We start from the raw sequence: 16,790 nt of genomic DNA, 5'->3' as shown, positions 1-16,790 counted from the left end.
TGCCCAGAGGTGCCCAGAGTAAACGGCCTGCTCCTCAGTCATAGTTGCTAATATATGCATATTATTATTAGTATTGGATAGAAAACATTCTGTGAGTATAACAGAACTCACATGGCGGGCAAAAACCTGAGAAAAAATCCAAACAGGAAGTGGGAATTCTGAGGCTGGTCGTGTTTCAATCATAAAATCCCAGCGAGATATGAATGAGTTTTCACTTCCTACGGCTTCCACTAGATGTCAACAGTCTGTAGAACTTTGTCTGATGACTCTACTGTGAAGGCGAATGAGAGGAGAATTAGTCTGCCATGACCTGACAATGCGCGTTAACATAAGAGGCAGCTCCGTTCCATCGCTCATCTGAAGTCGATTTAATTCTCCGGTTGGAAAGTTATTCAAGATTTATGTTAACTACATTCTAAAGATTGATTCAATACATCGTTTGACATGTTTCTACTGACTGTTACGGAACTTTTGGACATTTCCTCACGTTTTAGTGAACGCGCTTCGTGACTTTGGAATTGTTTACCAAACTCGCTAACCAAAGTAGCTAATTGGACATAAATAACGGACATTATCGAACAAATCAAGCATTTATTGTGAACCTGGGATTCCTGGGATTCTGAAGGTTAGTGATTCATTTTATCTCTATTTCTGCTTTTTTGTCTTCTATCTTTGGCTGGAAAAATGGCTATGTTTATTGTGGTTTTGTGGTGACCTGACATAATCGTTTGTAGTGCTTTCGCTGAAAAAGCATATTTGAAATCGGACACTTTGGTGGGATTAACAACAAGATTACATCTAAAACGGTATAAAACACATGACTGTCTGAGGAATTTTAATTATGAGATTTCTGTTGTTTGAATTTGGTGCCCTGTACTTTCAATGGCTGTTGTCCGTTAGCGGGATCTCAGCCATAAGAAGTTTTAACAGGGTGAATGAGGACAGGATTATGTATCTATAGTAGTGTTATATGTGTCTATTTGTCTGTGTATTGTGTAATAATGTGTGTATTACCTTGGTTGAGTAGCTGTGTCCGTCAGTACCACACACAGGAGAAGGACGGACCACTGGACAGCGCCTGCATTTGGGCCCTGGACTCAGAGACAGGCCCGGTTCCTTGACACTATACAACATCCAGTTATGTGTCAGAACATGGTGTCCAGTCACAGCTGAACCAGAGTCTAGTAGTAACAGAACCACTAGAACACAGTTCTAGCTGAACCAGAGTCAGAGTCAACACAATGACGGTGTGTGTGTGTGTGTGTGTGTGAGTCACTGTGTCTGTGTGTGTGTGTGTGTGTGTGTGTGTGTGTGTGTGTGTGTGTGTGTGTGTGTGTGTGTGTGTGTGTGTGTGTGTGTGTGTGTGTGTGTGTGTGTGTGTGTGTGTGTGTGGTAACTACCTGACTCTCCTCTGACTAACACCAGCAGCAGTCTGGTAGTGGTGTGGGGTAACTACCTGACTCTCCTCTGACTAACACCAGCAGCAGTCTGGTAGTGGTGTGGGGTAACTACCTGACTCTCCTCTGACTAACACCAGCAGCAGTCTGGTAGTGGTGTGTGGTAACTACCTGACTCTCCTCTGACTAACACCAGCAGCAGTCTGGTAGTGGTGTGTGGTAACTACCTGACTCTCCTCTGACTAACACCAGCAGCAGTCTGGTAGTGGTGTGGGGTAACTACCTGACTCTCCTCTGACTAACACCAGCAGCAGTCTGGTAGTGGTCTGTGTGGGGTAACTACCTGACTCTCCTCTGACTAACACCAGCAGCAGTCTGGTAGTGGTGTGGGGTAACTACCTGACTCTCCTCTGACTAACACCAGCAGCAGTCTGGTAGTGGTGTGGGGTAACTACCTGACTCTCCTCTGACTAACACCAGCAGCAGTCTGGTAGTGGTGTGGGGTAACTACCTGACTCTCCTCTGACTAACACCAGCAGCAGTCTGGTAGTGGTGTGGGGTAACTACCTGACTCTCCTCTGACTAACACCAGCAGCAGTCTGGTAGTGGTGTGGGGTAACTACCTGACTCTCCTCTGACTAACACCAGCAGCAGTCTGGTAGTGGTGTGGGGTAACTACCTGACTCTCCTCTGACTCACACCAGCAGCAGTCTGGTAGTGGTGTGGGGTAACTACCTGACTCTCCTCTGACTAACACCAGCAGCAGTCTGGTAGTGGTGTGGGGTAACTACCTGACTCTCCTCTGACTAACACCAGCAGCAGTCTGGTAGTGGTGTGGGGTAACTACCTGACTCTCCTCTGACTAACACCAGCAGCAGTCTGGTAGTGGTGTGGGGTAACTACCTGACTCTCCTCTGACTAACACCAGCAGCAGTCTGGTAGTGGTCTGTGTGGGGTAACTACCTGACTCTCCTCTGGCTAACACCAGCAGCAGTCTGGTAGTGGTGTGGGGTAACTACCTGACTCTCCTCTGACTAACACCAGCAGCAGTCTGGTAGTGTTGTGGGGTAACTACCTGACTCACCTCTGACTAACACCAGCAGCAGTCTGGTAGTGGTCTGGGGGTAACTACCTGACTCTCCTCTGACTAACACCAGCAGCAGTCTGGTAGTGGTGTGGGGTAACTACCTGACTCTCCTCTGACTAACACCATCAGCAGTCTGGTAGTGGTGTGTGTGGGGTAACTACCTGACTCTCCTCTGACTAACACCAGCAGCAATCTGGTAGTGGTGTGGGGTAACTACCTGACTCTCCTCTGACTAACACCAGCAGCAGTCTGGTAGTGGTCTGTGTGGGGTAACTACCTGACTCTCCTCTGACTAACACCAGCAGCAGTCTGGTAGTGGTGTGGGGTAACTACCTGACTCTCCTCTGACTAACACCAGCAGCAGTCTGGTAGTGGTGTGGGGTAACTACCTGACTCTCCTCTGACTAACACAAGCAGCAGTCTGGTAGTGGTGTGGGGTAACTACCTGACTCTCCTCTGACTAACACCAGCAGCAGTCTGGTAGTGGTGTGGGGTAACTACCTGACTCTCCTCTGACTAACACCAGCAGCAGTCTGGTAGTGGTGTGGGGTAACTACCTGACTCTCCTCTGACTAACACCAGCAGCAGTCTGGTAGTGGTGTGTGGTAACTACCTGACTCTCCTCTGACTAACACCAGCAGCAGTCTGGTAGTGGTGTGTGGTAACTACCTGACTCTCCTCTGACTAACACCAGCAGCAGTCTGGTAGTGGTGTGGGGTAACTACCTGACTCTCCTCTGACTAACACCAGCAGCAGTCTGGTAGTGGTCTGTGTGGGGTAACTACCTGACTCTCCTCTGACTAACACCAGCAGCAGTCTGGTAGTGGTGTGGGGTAACTACCTGACTCTCCTCTGACTAACACCAGCAGCAGTCTGGTAGTGGTGTGGGGTAACTACCTGACTCTCCTCTGACTAACACCAGCAGCAGTCTGGTAGTGGTGTGGGGTAACTACCTGACTCTCCTCTGACTAACACCAGCAGCAGTCTGGTAGTGGTGTGGGGTAACTACCTGACTCTCCTCTGACTAACACCAGCAGCAGTCTGGTAGTGGTGTGGGGTAACTACCTGACTCTCCTCTGACTAACACCAGCAGCAGTCTGGTAGTGGTGTGGGGTAACTACCTGACTCTCCTCTGACTCACACCAGCAGCAGTCTGGTAGTGGTGTGGGGTAACTACCTGACTCTCCTCTGACTAACACCAGCAGCAGTCTGGTAGTGGTGTGGGGTAACTACCTGACTCTCCTCTGACTAACACCAGCAGCAGTCTGGTAGTGGTGTGGGGTAACTACCTGACTCTCCTCTGACTAACACCAGCAGCAGTCTGGTAGTGGTGTGGGGTAACTACCTGACTCTCCTCTGACTAACACCAGCAGCAGTCTGGTAGTGGTCTGTGTGGGGTAACTACCTGACTCTCCTCTGGCTAACACCAGCAGCAGTCTGGTAGTGGTGTGGGGTAACTACCTGACTCTCCTCTGACTAACACCAGCAGCAGTCTGGTAGTGTTGTGGGGTAACTACCTGACTCTCCTCTGACTAACACCAGCAGCAGTCTGGTAGTGGTCTGGGGGTAACTACCTGACTCTCCTCTGACTAACACCAGCAGCAGTCTGGTAGTGGTGTGGGGTAACTACCTGACTCTCCTCTGACTAACACCATCAGCAGTCTGGTAGTGGTGTGTGTGGGGTAACTACCTGACTCTCCTCTGACTAACACCAGCAGCAATCTGGTAGTGGTGTGGGGTAACTACCTGACTCTCCTCTGACTAACACCAGCAGCAGTCTGGTAGTGGTCTGTGTGGGGTAACTACCTGACTCTCCTCTGACTAACACCAGCAGCAGTCTGGTAGTGGTGTGGGGTAACTACCTGACTCTCCTCTGACTAACACCAGCAGCAGTCTGGTAGTGGTGTGGGGTAACTACCTGACTCTCCTCTGACTAACACAAGCAGCAGTCTGGTAGTGGTGTGGGGTAACTACCTGACTCTCCTCTGACTAACACCAGCAGCAGTCTGGTAGTGGTGTGGGGTAACTACCTGACTCTCCTCTGACTAACACCAGCAGCAGTCTGGTAGTGGTGTGGGGTAACTACCTGACTCTCCTCTGACTAACACCAGCAGCAGTCTGGTAGTGGTGTGGGGTAACTACCTGACTCTCCTCTGACTAACACCAGCAGCAGTCTGGTAGTGGTGTGTGTGTGGTAACTACCTGACTCTCCTCTGACTAACACCAGCAGCAGTCTGGTAGTGGTGTGGGGTAACTACCTGACTCTCCTCTGACTAACACCAGCAGCAGTCTGGTAGTGGTGTGGGGTAACTACCTGACTCTCCTCTGACTAACACCAGCAGCAGTCTGGTAGTGGTGTGGGGTAACTACCTGACTCTCCTCTGACTAACACCAGCAGCAGTCTGGTAGTGGTGTGTGGTAACTACCTGACTCTCCTCTGACTAACACCAGCAGCAGTCTGGTAGTGGTGTGGGGTAACTACCTGACTCTCCTCTGACTAACACCAGCAGCAGTCTGGTAGTGGTGTGGGGTAACTACCTGACTCTCCCCTGACTAACACCAGCAGCAGTCTGGTAGTGGTGTGGGGTAACTACCTGACTCTCCTCTGACTAACACCAGCAGCAGTCTGGTAGTGGTGTGGGGTAACTACCTGACTCTCCTCTGACTAACACCAGCAGCAGTCTGGTAGTGGTGTGGGGTAACTACCTGACTCTCCTCTGACTAACACCAGCAGCAGTCTGGTAGTGGTGTGGGTTAACTACCTGACTCTCCTCTGACTAACACCAGCAGCAGTCTGGTAGTGGTGTGTGGTAACTACCTGACTCTCCTCTGACTAACACCAGCAGCAGTCTGGTAGTGGTGTGGGGTAACTACCTGACTCTCCTCTGACTAACACCAGCAGCAGTCTGGTAGTGGTGTGGGGTAACTACCTGACTCTCCTCTGACTAACACCAGCAGCAGTCTGGTAGTGGTGTGTGGTAACTACCTGACTCTCCTCTGACTAACACCAGCAGCAGTCTGGTAGTGGTGTGGGGTAACTACCTGACTCTCCTCTGACTAACACCAGCAGCAGTCTGGTAGTGGTGTGGGGTAACTACCTGACTCTCCTCTGACTAACACCAGCAGCAGTCTGGTAGTGGTGTGTGGTAACTACCTGACTCTCCTCTGACTAACACCAGCAGCAGTCTGGTAGTGGTGTGGGGTAACTACCTGACTCTCCTCTGACTAACACCAGCAGCAGTCTGGTAGTGGTGTGGGGTAACTACCTGACTCTCCTCTGACTAACACCAGCAGCAGTCTGGTAGTGGTGTGGGGTAACTACCTGACTCTCCCCTGACTAACACCAGCAGCAGTCTGGTAGTGGTGTGTGTGGGGTAACTACCTGACTCTCCTCTGACTAACACCAGCAGCAGTCTGGTAGTGGTGTGGGGTAACTACCTGACTCTCCTCTGACTAACACCAGCAGCAGTCTGGTAGTGGTGTGGGGTAACTACCTGACTCTCCTCTGACTAACACCAGCAGCAGTCTGGTAGTGGTGTGTGGTAACTACCTGACTCTCCTCTGACTAACACCAGCAGCAGTCTGGTAGTGGTGTGGGGTAACTACCTGACTCTCCTCTGACTAACACCAGCAGCAGTCTGGTAGTGGTGTGGGGTAACTACCTGACTCTCCTCTGACTAACACCAGCAGCAGTCTGGTAGTGGTGTGTGGTAACTACCTGACTCTCCTCTGACTAACACCAGCAGCAGTCTGGTAGTGGTGTGGGGTAACTACCTGACTCTCCTCTGACTAACACCAGCAGCAGTCTGGAAGTGGTGTGGGGTAACTACCTGACTCTCCTCTGACTAACACCAGCAGCAGTCTGGTAGTGGTGTGTGGTAACTACCTGACTCTCCTCTGACTAACACCAGCAGCAGTCTGGTAGTGGTTTTGGGTAACTACCTGACTCTCCTCTGACTAACACCAGCAGCAGTCTGGTAGTGGTGTGGGGTAACTACCTGACTCTCCCCTGACTAACACCAGCAGCAGTCTGGTAGTGGTGTGTGTGGGGTAACTACCTGACTCTCCTCTGACTAACACCAGCAGCAGTCTGGTAGTGGTGTGGGGTAACTACCTGACTCTCCTCTGACTAACACCAGCAGCAGTCTGGTAGTGGTGTGGGGTAACTACCTGACTCTCCTCTGACTAACACCAGCAGCAGTCTGGTAGTGGTGTGGGGTAACTACCTGACTCTCCTCTGACTAACACCAGCAGCAGTCTGGTAGTGGTGTGTGTGGGGTAACTACCTGACTCTCCTCTGACTAACACCAGCAGCAGTCTGGTAGTGGTGTGTGTGGGGTAACTACCTGACTCTCCTCTGACTAACACCAGCAGCAGTCTGGTAGTGGTGTGTGTGGGGTAACTACCTGACTCTCCTCTGACTAACACCAGCAGCAGTCTGGTAGTGGTGTGGGGTAACTACCTGACTCTCCTCTGACTAACACCAGCAGCAGTCTGGTAGTGGTGTGGGGTAACTACCTGACTCTCCTCTGACTAACACCAGCAGCAGTCTGGTAGTGGTGTGGGGTAACTACCTGACTCTCCTCTGACTAACACCAGCAGCAGTCTGGTAGTGGTGTGGGGTAACTACCTGACTCTCCTCTGACTAACACCAGCAGCAGTCTGGTAGTGGTGTGGGGTAACTACCTGACTCTCCTCTGACTAACACCAGCAGCAGTCTGGTAGTGGTGTGGGGTAACTACCTGACTCTCCTCTGACTAACACCAGCAGCAGTCTGGTAGTGGTGTGGGGTAACTACCTGACTCTCCTCTGACTAACACCAGCAGCAGTCTGGTAGTGGTGTGGGGTAACTACCTGACTCTCCTCTGACTAACACCAGCAGCAGTCTGGTAGTGGTGTGGGGTAACTACCTGACTCTCCTCTGACTAACACCAGCAGCAGTCTGGTAGTGGTGTGGGGTAACTACCTGACTCTCCTCTGACTAACACCAGCAGCAGTCTGGTAGTGGTGTGGGGTAACTACCTGACTCTCCTCTGACTAACACCAGCAGCAGTCTGGTAGTGGTGTGGGGTAACTACCTGACTCTCCTCTGACTAACACCAGCAGCAGTCTGGTAGTGGTGTGGGGTAACTACCTGACTCTCCTCTGACTAACACCAGCAGCAGTCTGGTAGTGGTGTGGGGTAACTACCTGACTCTCCTCTGACTAACACCAGCAGCAGTCTGGTAGTGGTGTGGGGTAACTACCTGACTCTCCTCTGACTAACACCAGCAGCAGTCTGGTAGTGGTGTGTGTGGGGTAACTACCTGACTCTCCTCTGACTAACACCAGCAGCAGTCTGGTAGTGGTGTGGGGTAACTACCTGACTCTCCTCTGACTAACACCAGCAGCAGTCTGGTAGTGGTGTGGGGTAACTACCTGACTCTCCTCTGACTAACACCAGCAGCAGTCTGGTAGTGGTGTGGGGTAACTACCTGACTCTCCTCTGACTAACACAAGCAGCAGTCTGGTCGTGCTCTGCAACACACACTTTGTGACGGCTACACTTGATCTTCAGACAGGGGTCTTTATCTTGGTTCAGACCTACACACATACAAACACACACACACACACACACACACACACACACACACACATTTATTCATTTATTTCACCTTTATTTAACCAGGTCGGCCAGTTGAGAACAAGTTCTCATTTACAACTGAGACCTGGCCAAGATAAAGCAAAGCAGTTCGACACAAACACAGAGTTACACATGGAGTAAACAAACAGTCAATAATACAGTAGAAATGTCTATATACAGTGAGTGCAAATGTAGAAGAGTAGGGAGGTAAGGCAATAAATAGGCTATAGAGGCAGAATAACTACAATTTAGCATTGTAGTGAAAGATGTGCAGATGATGATGTTGAAAGTAGCGTTACTGGGGTGCAAAGGAGCAAAAATAAATAACAATATGGGGATGAGGTAGTTGGGTAGATGGGTGGGCTATTTACAGATGAGCTGTGTACAGCTGTAATGATCTGTGAGCTGCTCTGACAGCTAATGTTTAAAGTTAGTGAGGGAGATATGAGTCTCCAGCTTCAGTGATTTTTTTTCAACTCGTTCCAGTCATTGGCAGCAGAGAACTGGAAGGAAAGGCGGCCAAAGGAGGTGTTTGCTTTGGGGACGACCAGTGAGATATACCTGCTGGAGGGCGTGCTACGGGTGGCTGTTGCTATGGTGACCAGTGAGCTGAGATAAGGCGGGGCTTTACCTAGCATGGACTTATGAACACAGCAGAGAAAAATGTAATGGAAAAATGGTATTATGATTTAAAAATTCAACAAGGATGTGTGTGTATGTCTATGTGTACTATAGGTGTTGTTGTCCAGAGGTTCAACGTTTTCAACCTTAAACTGACCCCAGTTCAGTTTATACTATAGAGCGAGGTTGCTACGGCTGCTGGTTCCAGGTCAGTTGTTATTGTGGTGTTGTTGTCCAGAGGGTCAACGTTTTCAACTTTAACCTGACCCCAGTTATAAACTGATCCTGGTTCAGCTGTTCAGATCAGGGACCTCTGGTGTAATGTCTTATAAACTGATCCTGGTTCAGCTGTTCAGAGCAGTGACCTCTGGTGTAATGTCTTATAAACTGATCCTTGTTCAGCTGTTCAGAGCAGTGACCTCTGGTGTAATGTCTTATAAACTGATCCTGGTTCAGCTGTTCAGAGCAGTGACCTCTGGTGTAATGTCTTATAAACTGATCCTTGTTCAGCTGTTCAGAGCAGTGACCTCTGGTGTAATGTCTTATAAACTGATCCTGGTTCAGCTGTTCAGAGCAGTGACCTCTGGTGTAATGTCTTATAAACTGATCCTTGTTCAGCTGTTCAGAGCAGTGACCTCTGGTGTAATGTCTTATAAACTGATCCTTGTTCAGCTGTTCAGAGCAGTGACCTCTGGTGTAATGTCTTATAAACTGATCCTGGTTCAGCTGTTCAGAGCAGTGACCTCTGGTGTAATGTCTTATAAACTGATCCTGGTTCAGCTGTTCAGAGCAGTGACCTCTGGTGTAATGTCTTATAAACTGATCCTGGTTCAGCTGTTCAGATCAGTGACCTCTGGTGTAATGTCTTACTGTAATCCTCTTCAATAAATAACCTCTCTCTATCCTCCACCACACACTAATCATACTGTGCCTGTGTACCTGTGTGTGTGTGTGTACCTGTGTGTACCTTTGTGTGTGTGTCTCTCTCTGTGTGTGTGTGTGTGTGTGTGTGTGTGTGTGTGTGTGTGTGTGTGTGTGTGTGTTTTTTTAAATTGTAGCTTTGTTCTCTATTCTGATGAAGTCGACACCCACCTTGATCAAACGTTTTCCCAGGATTCCATGTACCTGGCTCCTGAAACACACAACCATCAGGATGATTAACATTACAACACACACACACACACACACACACACACACACACACACACACACACACACACACACACACACACACACACACACACACAAACAAACAAACAAACAAACAAACAAACAAACAAAACAAAAAAACAAACAGTAAATAGAGAATATAGTGTTTAGATGTTACCAACCTCCACTTCCTGTCAGACAGCAGTAGACAGAACAGATAGAGATATCAGACAGGACAGATAGAGATAACAGACACAACAGATAGAGATATCAGACAGAACAGATAGAGATATCAGACAGAACAAATAGAGATATCAGACAGCAGTAGACAGAACAGATAGATATATCAGACAGGACAGATAGAGATAACAGACAGTAGACAGAACAGATAGATATATCAGACAGGACAGATAGAGATATCAGACAGTAGACAGAACAGATAGAGATATCAGACAGTAGACAGAACAGTAAGAGATATCAGACAGTAGACAGAACAAATAGAGATATCAGACAGGACAGATAGAGATAGCAGACAGAACAGATAGAGATAACAGACAGCAGTAGACAGAACAGATAGATATATCAGACAGGACAGATAGAGATAACAGACAGTAGACAGAACAGATAGATATATCAGACAGGACAGATAGAGATATCAGACAGTAGACAGAACAAATAGAGATATCAGACAGAACAGATAGAGATATCAGACAGCAGTAGACAGAACAAATAGAGATATCAGACAGGACAGATAGAGATAACAGACAGATAGAGATATCAGACAGCAGTAGACAGAACAAATAGAGATATCAGACAGGACAGATAGATATCAGACAGGACAGATAGAGATAACAGACAGCAGTAGACAGAACAAATAGAGATATCAGACAGCAGTAGACAGAACAGATAGAGATATCAGACAGCAGTAGACAGAACAAATAGAGATATCAGACAGAACAGATAGAGATATCAGACAGATAGAGATATCAGACAGAACAGAGAGAGATATCAGACAGATAGAGATATCAGACAGATAGAGATATCAGACAGAACAGATAGAGATATCAGACAGGACAGATAGAGATATCAGACAGGACAGATAGAGATATCAGACAGATAGAGATATCAGACAGAACAGATAGAGATATCAGACAGCAGTAGACAGAACAAATAGAGATATCAGACAGGACAGATAGAGATAACAGACAGATAGAGATATCAGACAGCAGTAGACAGAACAAATAGAGATATCAGACAGGACAGATAGATATCAGACAGGACAGATAGAGATAACAGACAGCAGTAGACAGAACAAATAGAGATATCAGACAGCAGTAGACAGAACAGATAGAGATATCAGACAGCAGTAGAAAGAACAAATAGAGATATCAGACAGAACAGAGAGAGATATCACAGATAGAGATATCAGACAGATAGAGATATCAGACAGAACAGATAGAGATATCAGACAGGACAGATAGAGATATCAGACAGGACAGATAGAGATATCAGACAGATAGAGATATCAGACAGAACAGATAGAGATATAAGACAGATAGAGATATCAGACAGATAGAGATATCAGACAGGACAGATAGAGATATCAGACAGAACAGTTAGAGATATCAGACAGGACAGATAGAGATATCAGACAGGACAGATAGAGATATCAGACAGCAGTAGACTGAACAGATAGAGATATCAGACAGGACAGATAGAGATATCAGACAGCAGTAGACAGAACAGATAGAGATATCAGACAGCAGTAGACAGAACAGATAGAGATATCAGACAGAACAGATAGAGATATCAGACAGGACAGATAGAGATATCAGACAGAACAAATAGAGATATGAGAAAGGACAGATAGAGATATCAGACACAACAGATAGAGATATCAGACAGAACAGATAGAGATATCAGACATTAGACAGAACAGGTAGATATCAGACAGGACAGATAGAGATATCAGACAGTAGACAGAACAGTAAGAGATATCAGAAACAACAGATAGAGATATCAGACAGGACAGATAGAGATATCAGACAGGACAGATAGAGATATCAGACAGAACAGATAGAGATATCAGACAGAACAGATAGAGATATCAGACAGGACAGATATAGATATCAGACAGGACAGATAGAGATATCAGACAGGACAGATAGAGATATCAGACAGGACAGATAGAGATATCAGACAGGACAGATAGAGATATCAGACAGGACAGATAGAGATATCAGACAGAACAGATAGAGATATCAGACAGAACAGATAGAGATATCAGACAGTAGACAGAACAGTAAGAGATATCAGACAGTAGACAGAACAAATAGAGATATCAGACAGAACAGATAGAGATATCAGACAGTAGACAGAACAAATAGAGATATCAGACAGGACAGATAGAGATATCAGACAGAACAGATAGAGATATCAGACAGAACAAATAGAGATATCAGACAGGACAGATAGAGATATCAGACAGTAGACAGAACAGATAGAGATATCAGACAGAACAGATAGAGATATCAGACAGGACAGATAGAGATATCAGACAGTAGACAGAACAGGTAGATATCAGACAGAACAGATAGAGATATCAGACAGGACAGATAGAGATATCAGACAGGACAGATAGAGATATCAGACAGTAGACAGAACAAATAGAGATATCAGACAGGACAGATAGAGATATCAGACAGTAGACAGAACAAATAGAGATATCAGACAGGACAGATAGAGATATCAGACAGTAGACAGAACAGGTAGATATCAGACAGGACAGATAGAGATATCAGACAGGACAGATAGAGATATCAGACAGAACAGATAGAGATATCAGACAGAACAGATAGAGATATCAGACAGAACAGATAGAGATATCAGACAGAACAAATAGATATATCAGACAGAACAGATAGATATATCAGACAGAACAGATAGAGATATCAGACTGAACAAATAGAGATATCAGACAGGACAGATAGAGATATCAGACAGAACAGATAGAGATATCAGACAGAACATATAGAGATATCAGACAGAACAGATAGAGATATCAGACAGAACAGATAGAGATATCAGACAGAACAGATAGAGATATCAGACAGAACAGATAGAGATATCAGACAGTAGACAGAACAGATAGAGATATCAGACAGAACAGATAGAGATATCAGACAGGACAGATAGAGATATCAGACAGAACAGATAGAGATATCAGACAGGACAGATAGATATATCAGACAGAACAGATAGAGATATCAGACAGGACAGATAGAGATATCAGACAGGACAGATAGAGATATCAGACAGAACAGATAGAGATATCAGACAGTAGACAGAACAGATAGATATCAGACAGAACAGATAGAGATATCAGACAGTAGACAGAACAGATAGAGATATCAGACAGAACAGATAGAGATATCAGACAGAACAGGTAGAGATATCAGACAGAACAGATAGAGATATCAGACAGAACAGATAGAGATATTAGACAGGACAGATAGAGATATCAGACAGAACAGATAGAGATATCAGACAGAACAGATAGAGATATCAGACAGGACAGATAGAGATATCAGACGGAACAGATAGAGATATCAGACAGAACAGATAGAGATATCAGACAGTAGACAGAACAGATAGAGATATCAGACATAACAGATAGAGATATCAGACAGAACAGATAGAGATATCAGACAGTAGACAGAACAGATAGAGATATCAGACAGGACAGATAGAGATATCAGACATAACAGATAGAGATATCAGACAGAACAGATAGAGATATCAGACAGTAGACAGAACAGATAGAGATATCAGACAGGACAGATAGAGATATCAGACATAACAGATAGAGATAACAGACAGAACAGATAGAGATATCAGACAGACTCTCTCTCTCGCTCTCTCTCACTCTCCTTTCTTCTCTCCCTCTCTATCTCCCTCCATCCCTCTCTCCCTCCCTCCTTTCTCTCTCCCTCTCTCTCTCCCCCCTCTCTATCTCCCTCCCTCCCTCCCTCCGTCCCTCTCCTCCCTCCCTCCCTCCCTCCACCCTCTCCCTCTCCCTCCCTCCCTCCCTCCCTCTCCTCCCTCCCTATAGTGTGTCCCGAGGACTAACCACTCTAATAGCTTGATGTACAGAAAGTCTTTGTTGTTCACTGTTAAAAGATGCTTTCAGAGATACACAGAACATGCCTGGAGAGACAGGCAGGTGTGTGTGTGTGTGTGTGTGTGTGTGTATGTGTGTGTGTGTGTGTGTGTGTGTGTGTGTGTGTGTGTGTGTGTGTGTGTGTGTGTGTGTGTGTGTGTGTGTGTGTGTGTCTCTCAGCGGTCAGTGCGGTCAGTGGTCTGGCCTTACGTAGTGCGGGTCAGAGATTAACCGTCATCAGCTAAGAGGCTAAATCAGGATTTAAACCACCTGATAATCTGCTCACCTTCCCTTCTCTCTGTCCTTCTCTGTGTCTCTCTATTCTCTCTCTGTCATTCTCTGTGTCTCTCTATTATCTCTCTGTCCTTCTCTGTGTCTCTCTATTCTCTCTCTGTCCTTCTCTGTGTCTCTCTATTCTCTCTCTGTCCTTCTCTGTGTCTCTCTATTCTCTCTCTGTCATTCTCTGTGTCTCTATTCTCTCCCTCTTTGATCTCATTTCTAATGTCCCTCCTGTCCTTCATAATAGATATCTCTGTCCTTTCTCTCTCTCTCTCATATCATTTATAATGTGTCCCTCCTGTCCTTCATAGTAGATCCGTCTGTCTGTCTGTCTGTCTGTCTGTCTGTCTGTCTGTCTGTCTGTCTGTCTGTCTGCCTCTCTTTCTCTCTCTCATCTAATTTCTAATGTGACCCTCCTGTCATCCATAGTATCCCCCCCCCTCTCTCTCTCTCTCTCCTCCCCCCCCCCTCTCTCTCTCTCTCTCTCTCTCCTTCCCCCCCTCTCTCTCTATCTCTCTCTCTCCTTCCCCCCCTCTCTCTCTATCTCTCTCTCTCCTTCCCCCCCTCTCTCTCTCTCTCTCTCTCTCTCTCTCTCTCTCTCCCTCCCCCCCCTCTCTCTCTCTCTCTCTCCTCCCCCCCCCTCTCTCTCTCTGTCTCCTTCCCCCCCTCTCTCTCTATCTCTCTCTCTCCTTCCCCCCCTCTCTCTCTATCTCTCTCTCTCTCTCCTCCCCCCCCCTCTCTCTCTCTCTCTCCTTCCCCCCCTCTCTCTCTATCTCTCTCTCTCCTTCCCCCCCTCTCTCTCTCTCTCTCCTTCCCCCCCTCTCTCTCTCTCTATCTCTCTCCTTCCCCCCCTCTCTCTCTCTCTCTCTCTCCTTCCCCCCCTCTCTCTCTCTCTCTCTCTCCTCCCCCCCCTCTCTCTCTCTCTCTCTCTCTCTCTCTCCTTCCCCCCCTCTCTCTCTCTCTCTCTCTCTCCTTCCCCCCCTCTCTCTCTCTCTCTCTCTCTCTCTCTCTCCTTCCCCCCCCTCTCTCTCTCTCTCTCTCTCTCCTTCCCCCCTCTCTCTCTCTCTCCTTCCCCCCCTCTCTCTCTATCTCTCTCTCTCTCTCCTTCCCCCCCTCTCTCTCTCTCTCTCTCTCTCCTTCCCCCCCCCCTCTCTCTCTCTCTCTCCCCCCCCCCCCTCTCTCTCTCTCTCTCCTTCCCCCCCTCTCTCTTTACATCCATGTTAGTGAGCATTTCTCCTTTGCCAAGATAATCCATCCACCTGACAGGTATGGAATATCAAGAAGCTGATTAAACAGCATGATCATCACACAGGTGCACCTTGTGCTGGGGACAATAAAAGGCCACTCTAAAATGTGCCGTTTTGTCTCAACAACACAATGCCACAGATGTCTTTAGTTTTGAAGGAGTGTGCAATTGGCAAGCTGACTGCAGGAATGTCCACCAGAGCTGTTGTCAAAGAATATAATGTTAATTTCTCTACCATAAGCCGCCTCCAACTTCGTCTTAGAGAATATGGCAGTACGTCCAACTGTGTCCTGTCCTGTGGTATGTGTTGTCTATATGTGTTGTATATCCTGTGGTATGTGTTGTCTATGAGTGTTGTCTATCCTGTGGTATATGTTGTATATCCTGTGGTATGTGTTGTATATCCTGTGGTATGTGTTGTATATCCTGTGATATGTGTTGTCTATAAGTGTTGTATATCCTGTGGTATGTGTTGTCTATAAGTGTTGTATATCCTGTGGTATATGTTGTATATCCTGTGGTATGTGTTGTATATCCTGTGGTATGTGTTGTATATCCTGTGGTATGTGTTGTCTATAAGTGTTGTCTATCCTGTGGTATGTGTTGTATATCCTGTGGTATGTGTTGTCTATAAGTGTTGTATATCCTGTGATATGTGTTGTCTATAAGTGTTGTATATCCTGTGGTATGTGTTGTATATCCTGTGGTATGTGTTGTATATCCTGTGGTATGTGTTGTCTATATGTGTTGTATATCCTGTGGTATGTGTTGTCTATAAGTGTTGTATATCCTGTGGTATGTGTTGTCTATAAGTGTTGTATATCCTGTGGTATGTGTTGTATATCCTGTGGTATGTGTTGTATATCCTGTGGTATGTGTTGTCTATAAGTGTTGTATATCCTGTGGTATGTGTTGTCTATAAGTGTTGTATATCCTGTGGTATGTGTTGTATATCCTGTGGTATGTGTTGTATATCCTGTGGTATGTGTTGTCTATAAGTGTTGTATATCCTGTGGTATGTGTTGTCTATAAGTGTTGTATATCCTGTGGTACGTGTTGTATATCCTGTGGTATGTGTTGTATATCCTGTGGTATGTGTTGTATATCCTGTGGTATGTGTTGTCTATAAGTGTTGTATATCCTGTGGTATGTGTTGTCTATAAGTGTTGTATATCCTGTGGTATGTGTTGTCTATAAGTGTTGTATATCCTGTGGTATGTGTTGTATAT

General features: G+C 46.5%; 1 protein-coding gene across 1 annotated transcript in view; it reads right to left on the bottom strand.

Moving 5' to 3' along the window:
* Positions 1-16,790, bottom strand: part of LOC129843432 (testican-3-like) — a 45,764-nt gene that overhangs the window by 18,440 nt on the left and 10,534 nt on the right. The window contains exons 3-5 of the mRNA XM_055912145.1: positions 9,821-9,860; positions 7,959-8,067; positions 988-1,123 (exon numbers count right to left, since the gene is read on the bottom strand). Coding sequence (XP_055768120.1) covers positions 988-1,123; positions 7,959-8,067; positions 9,821-9,860 — 285 coding nt within the window. The remainder of the gene's footprint in view (positions 1-987; positions 1,124-7,958; positions 8,068-9,820; positions 9,861-16,790) is intronic.

Source organism: Salvelinus fontinalis, unplaced genomic scaffold (genome assembly GCF_029448725.1).
Source record: "Salvelinus fontinalis isolate EN_2023a unplaced genomic scaffold, ASM2944872v1 scaffold_0135, whole genome shotgun sequence".
Taxonomy (NCBI): Eukaryota; Metazoa; Chordata; class Actinopteri; order Salmoniformes; family Salmonidae; genus Salvelinus; species Salvelinus fontinalis.
Note: the sequence above shows the minus strand (reverse complement) of the source record. Positions and strands in the feature narration are given on the sequence as shown.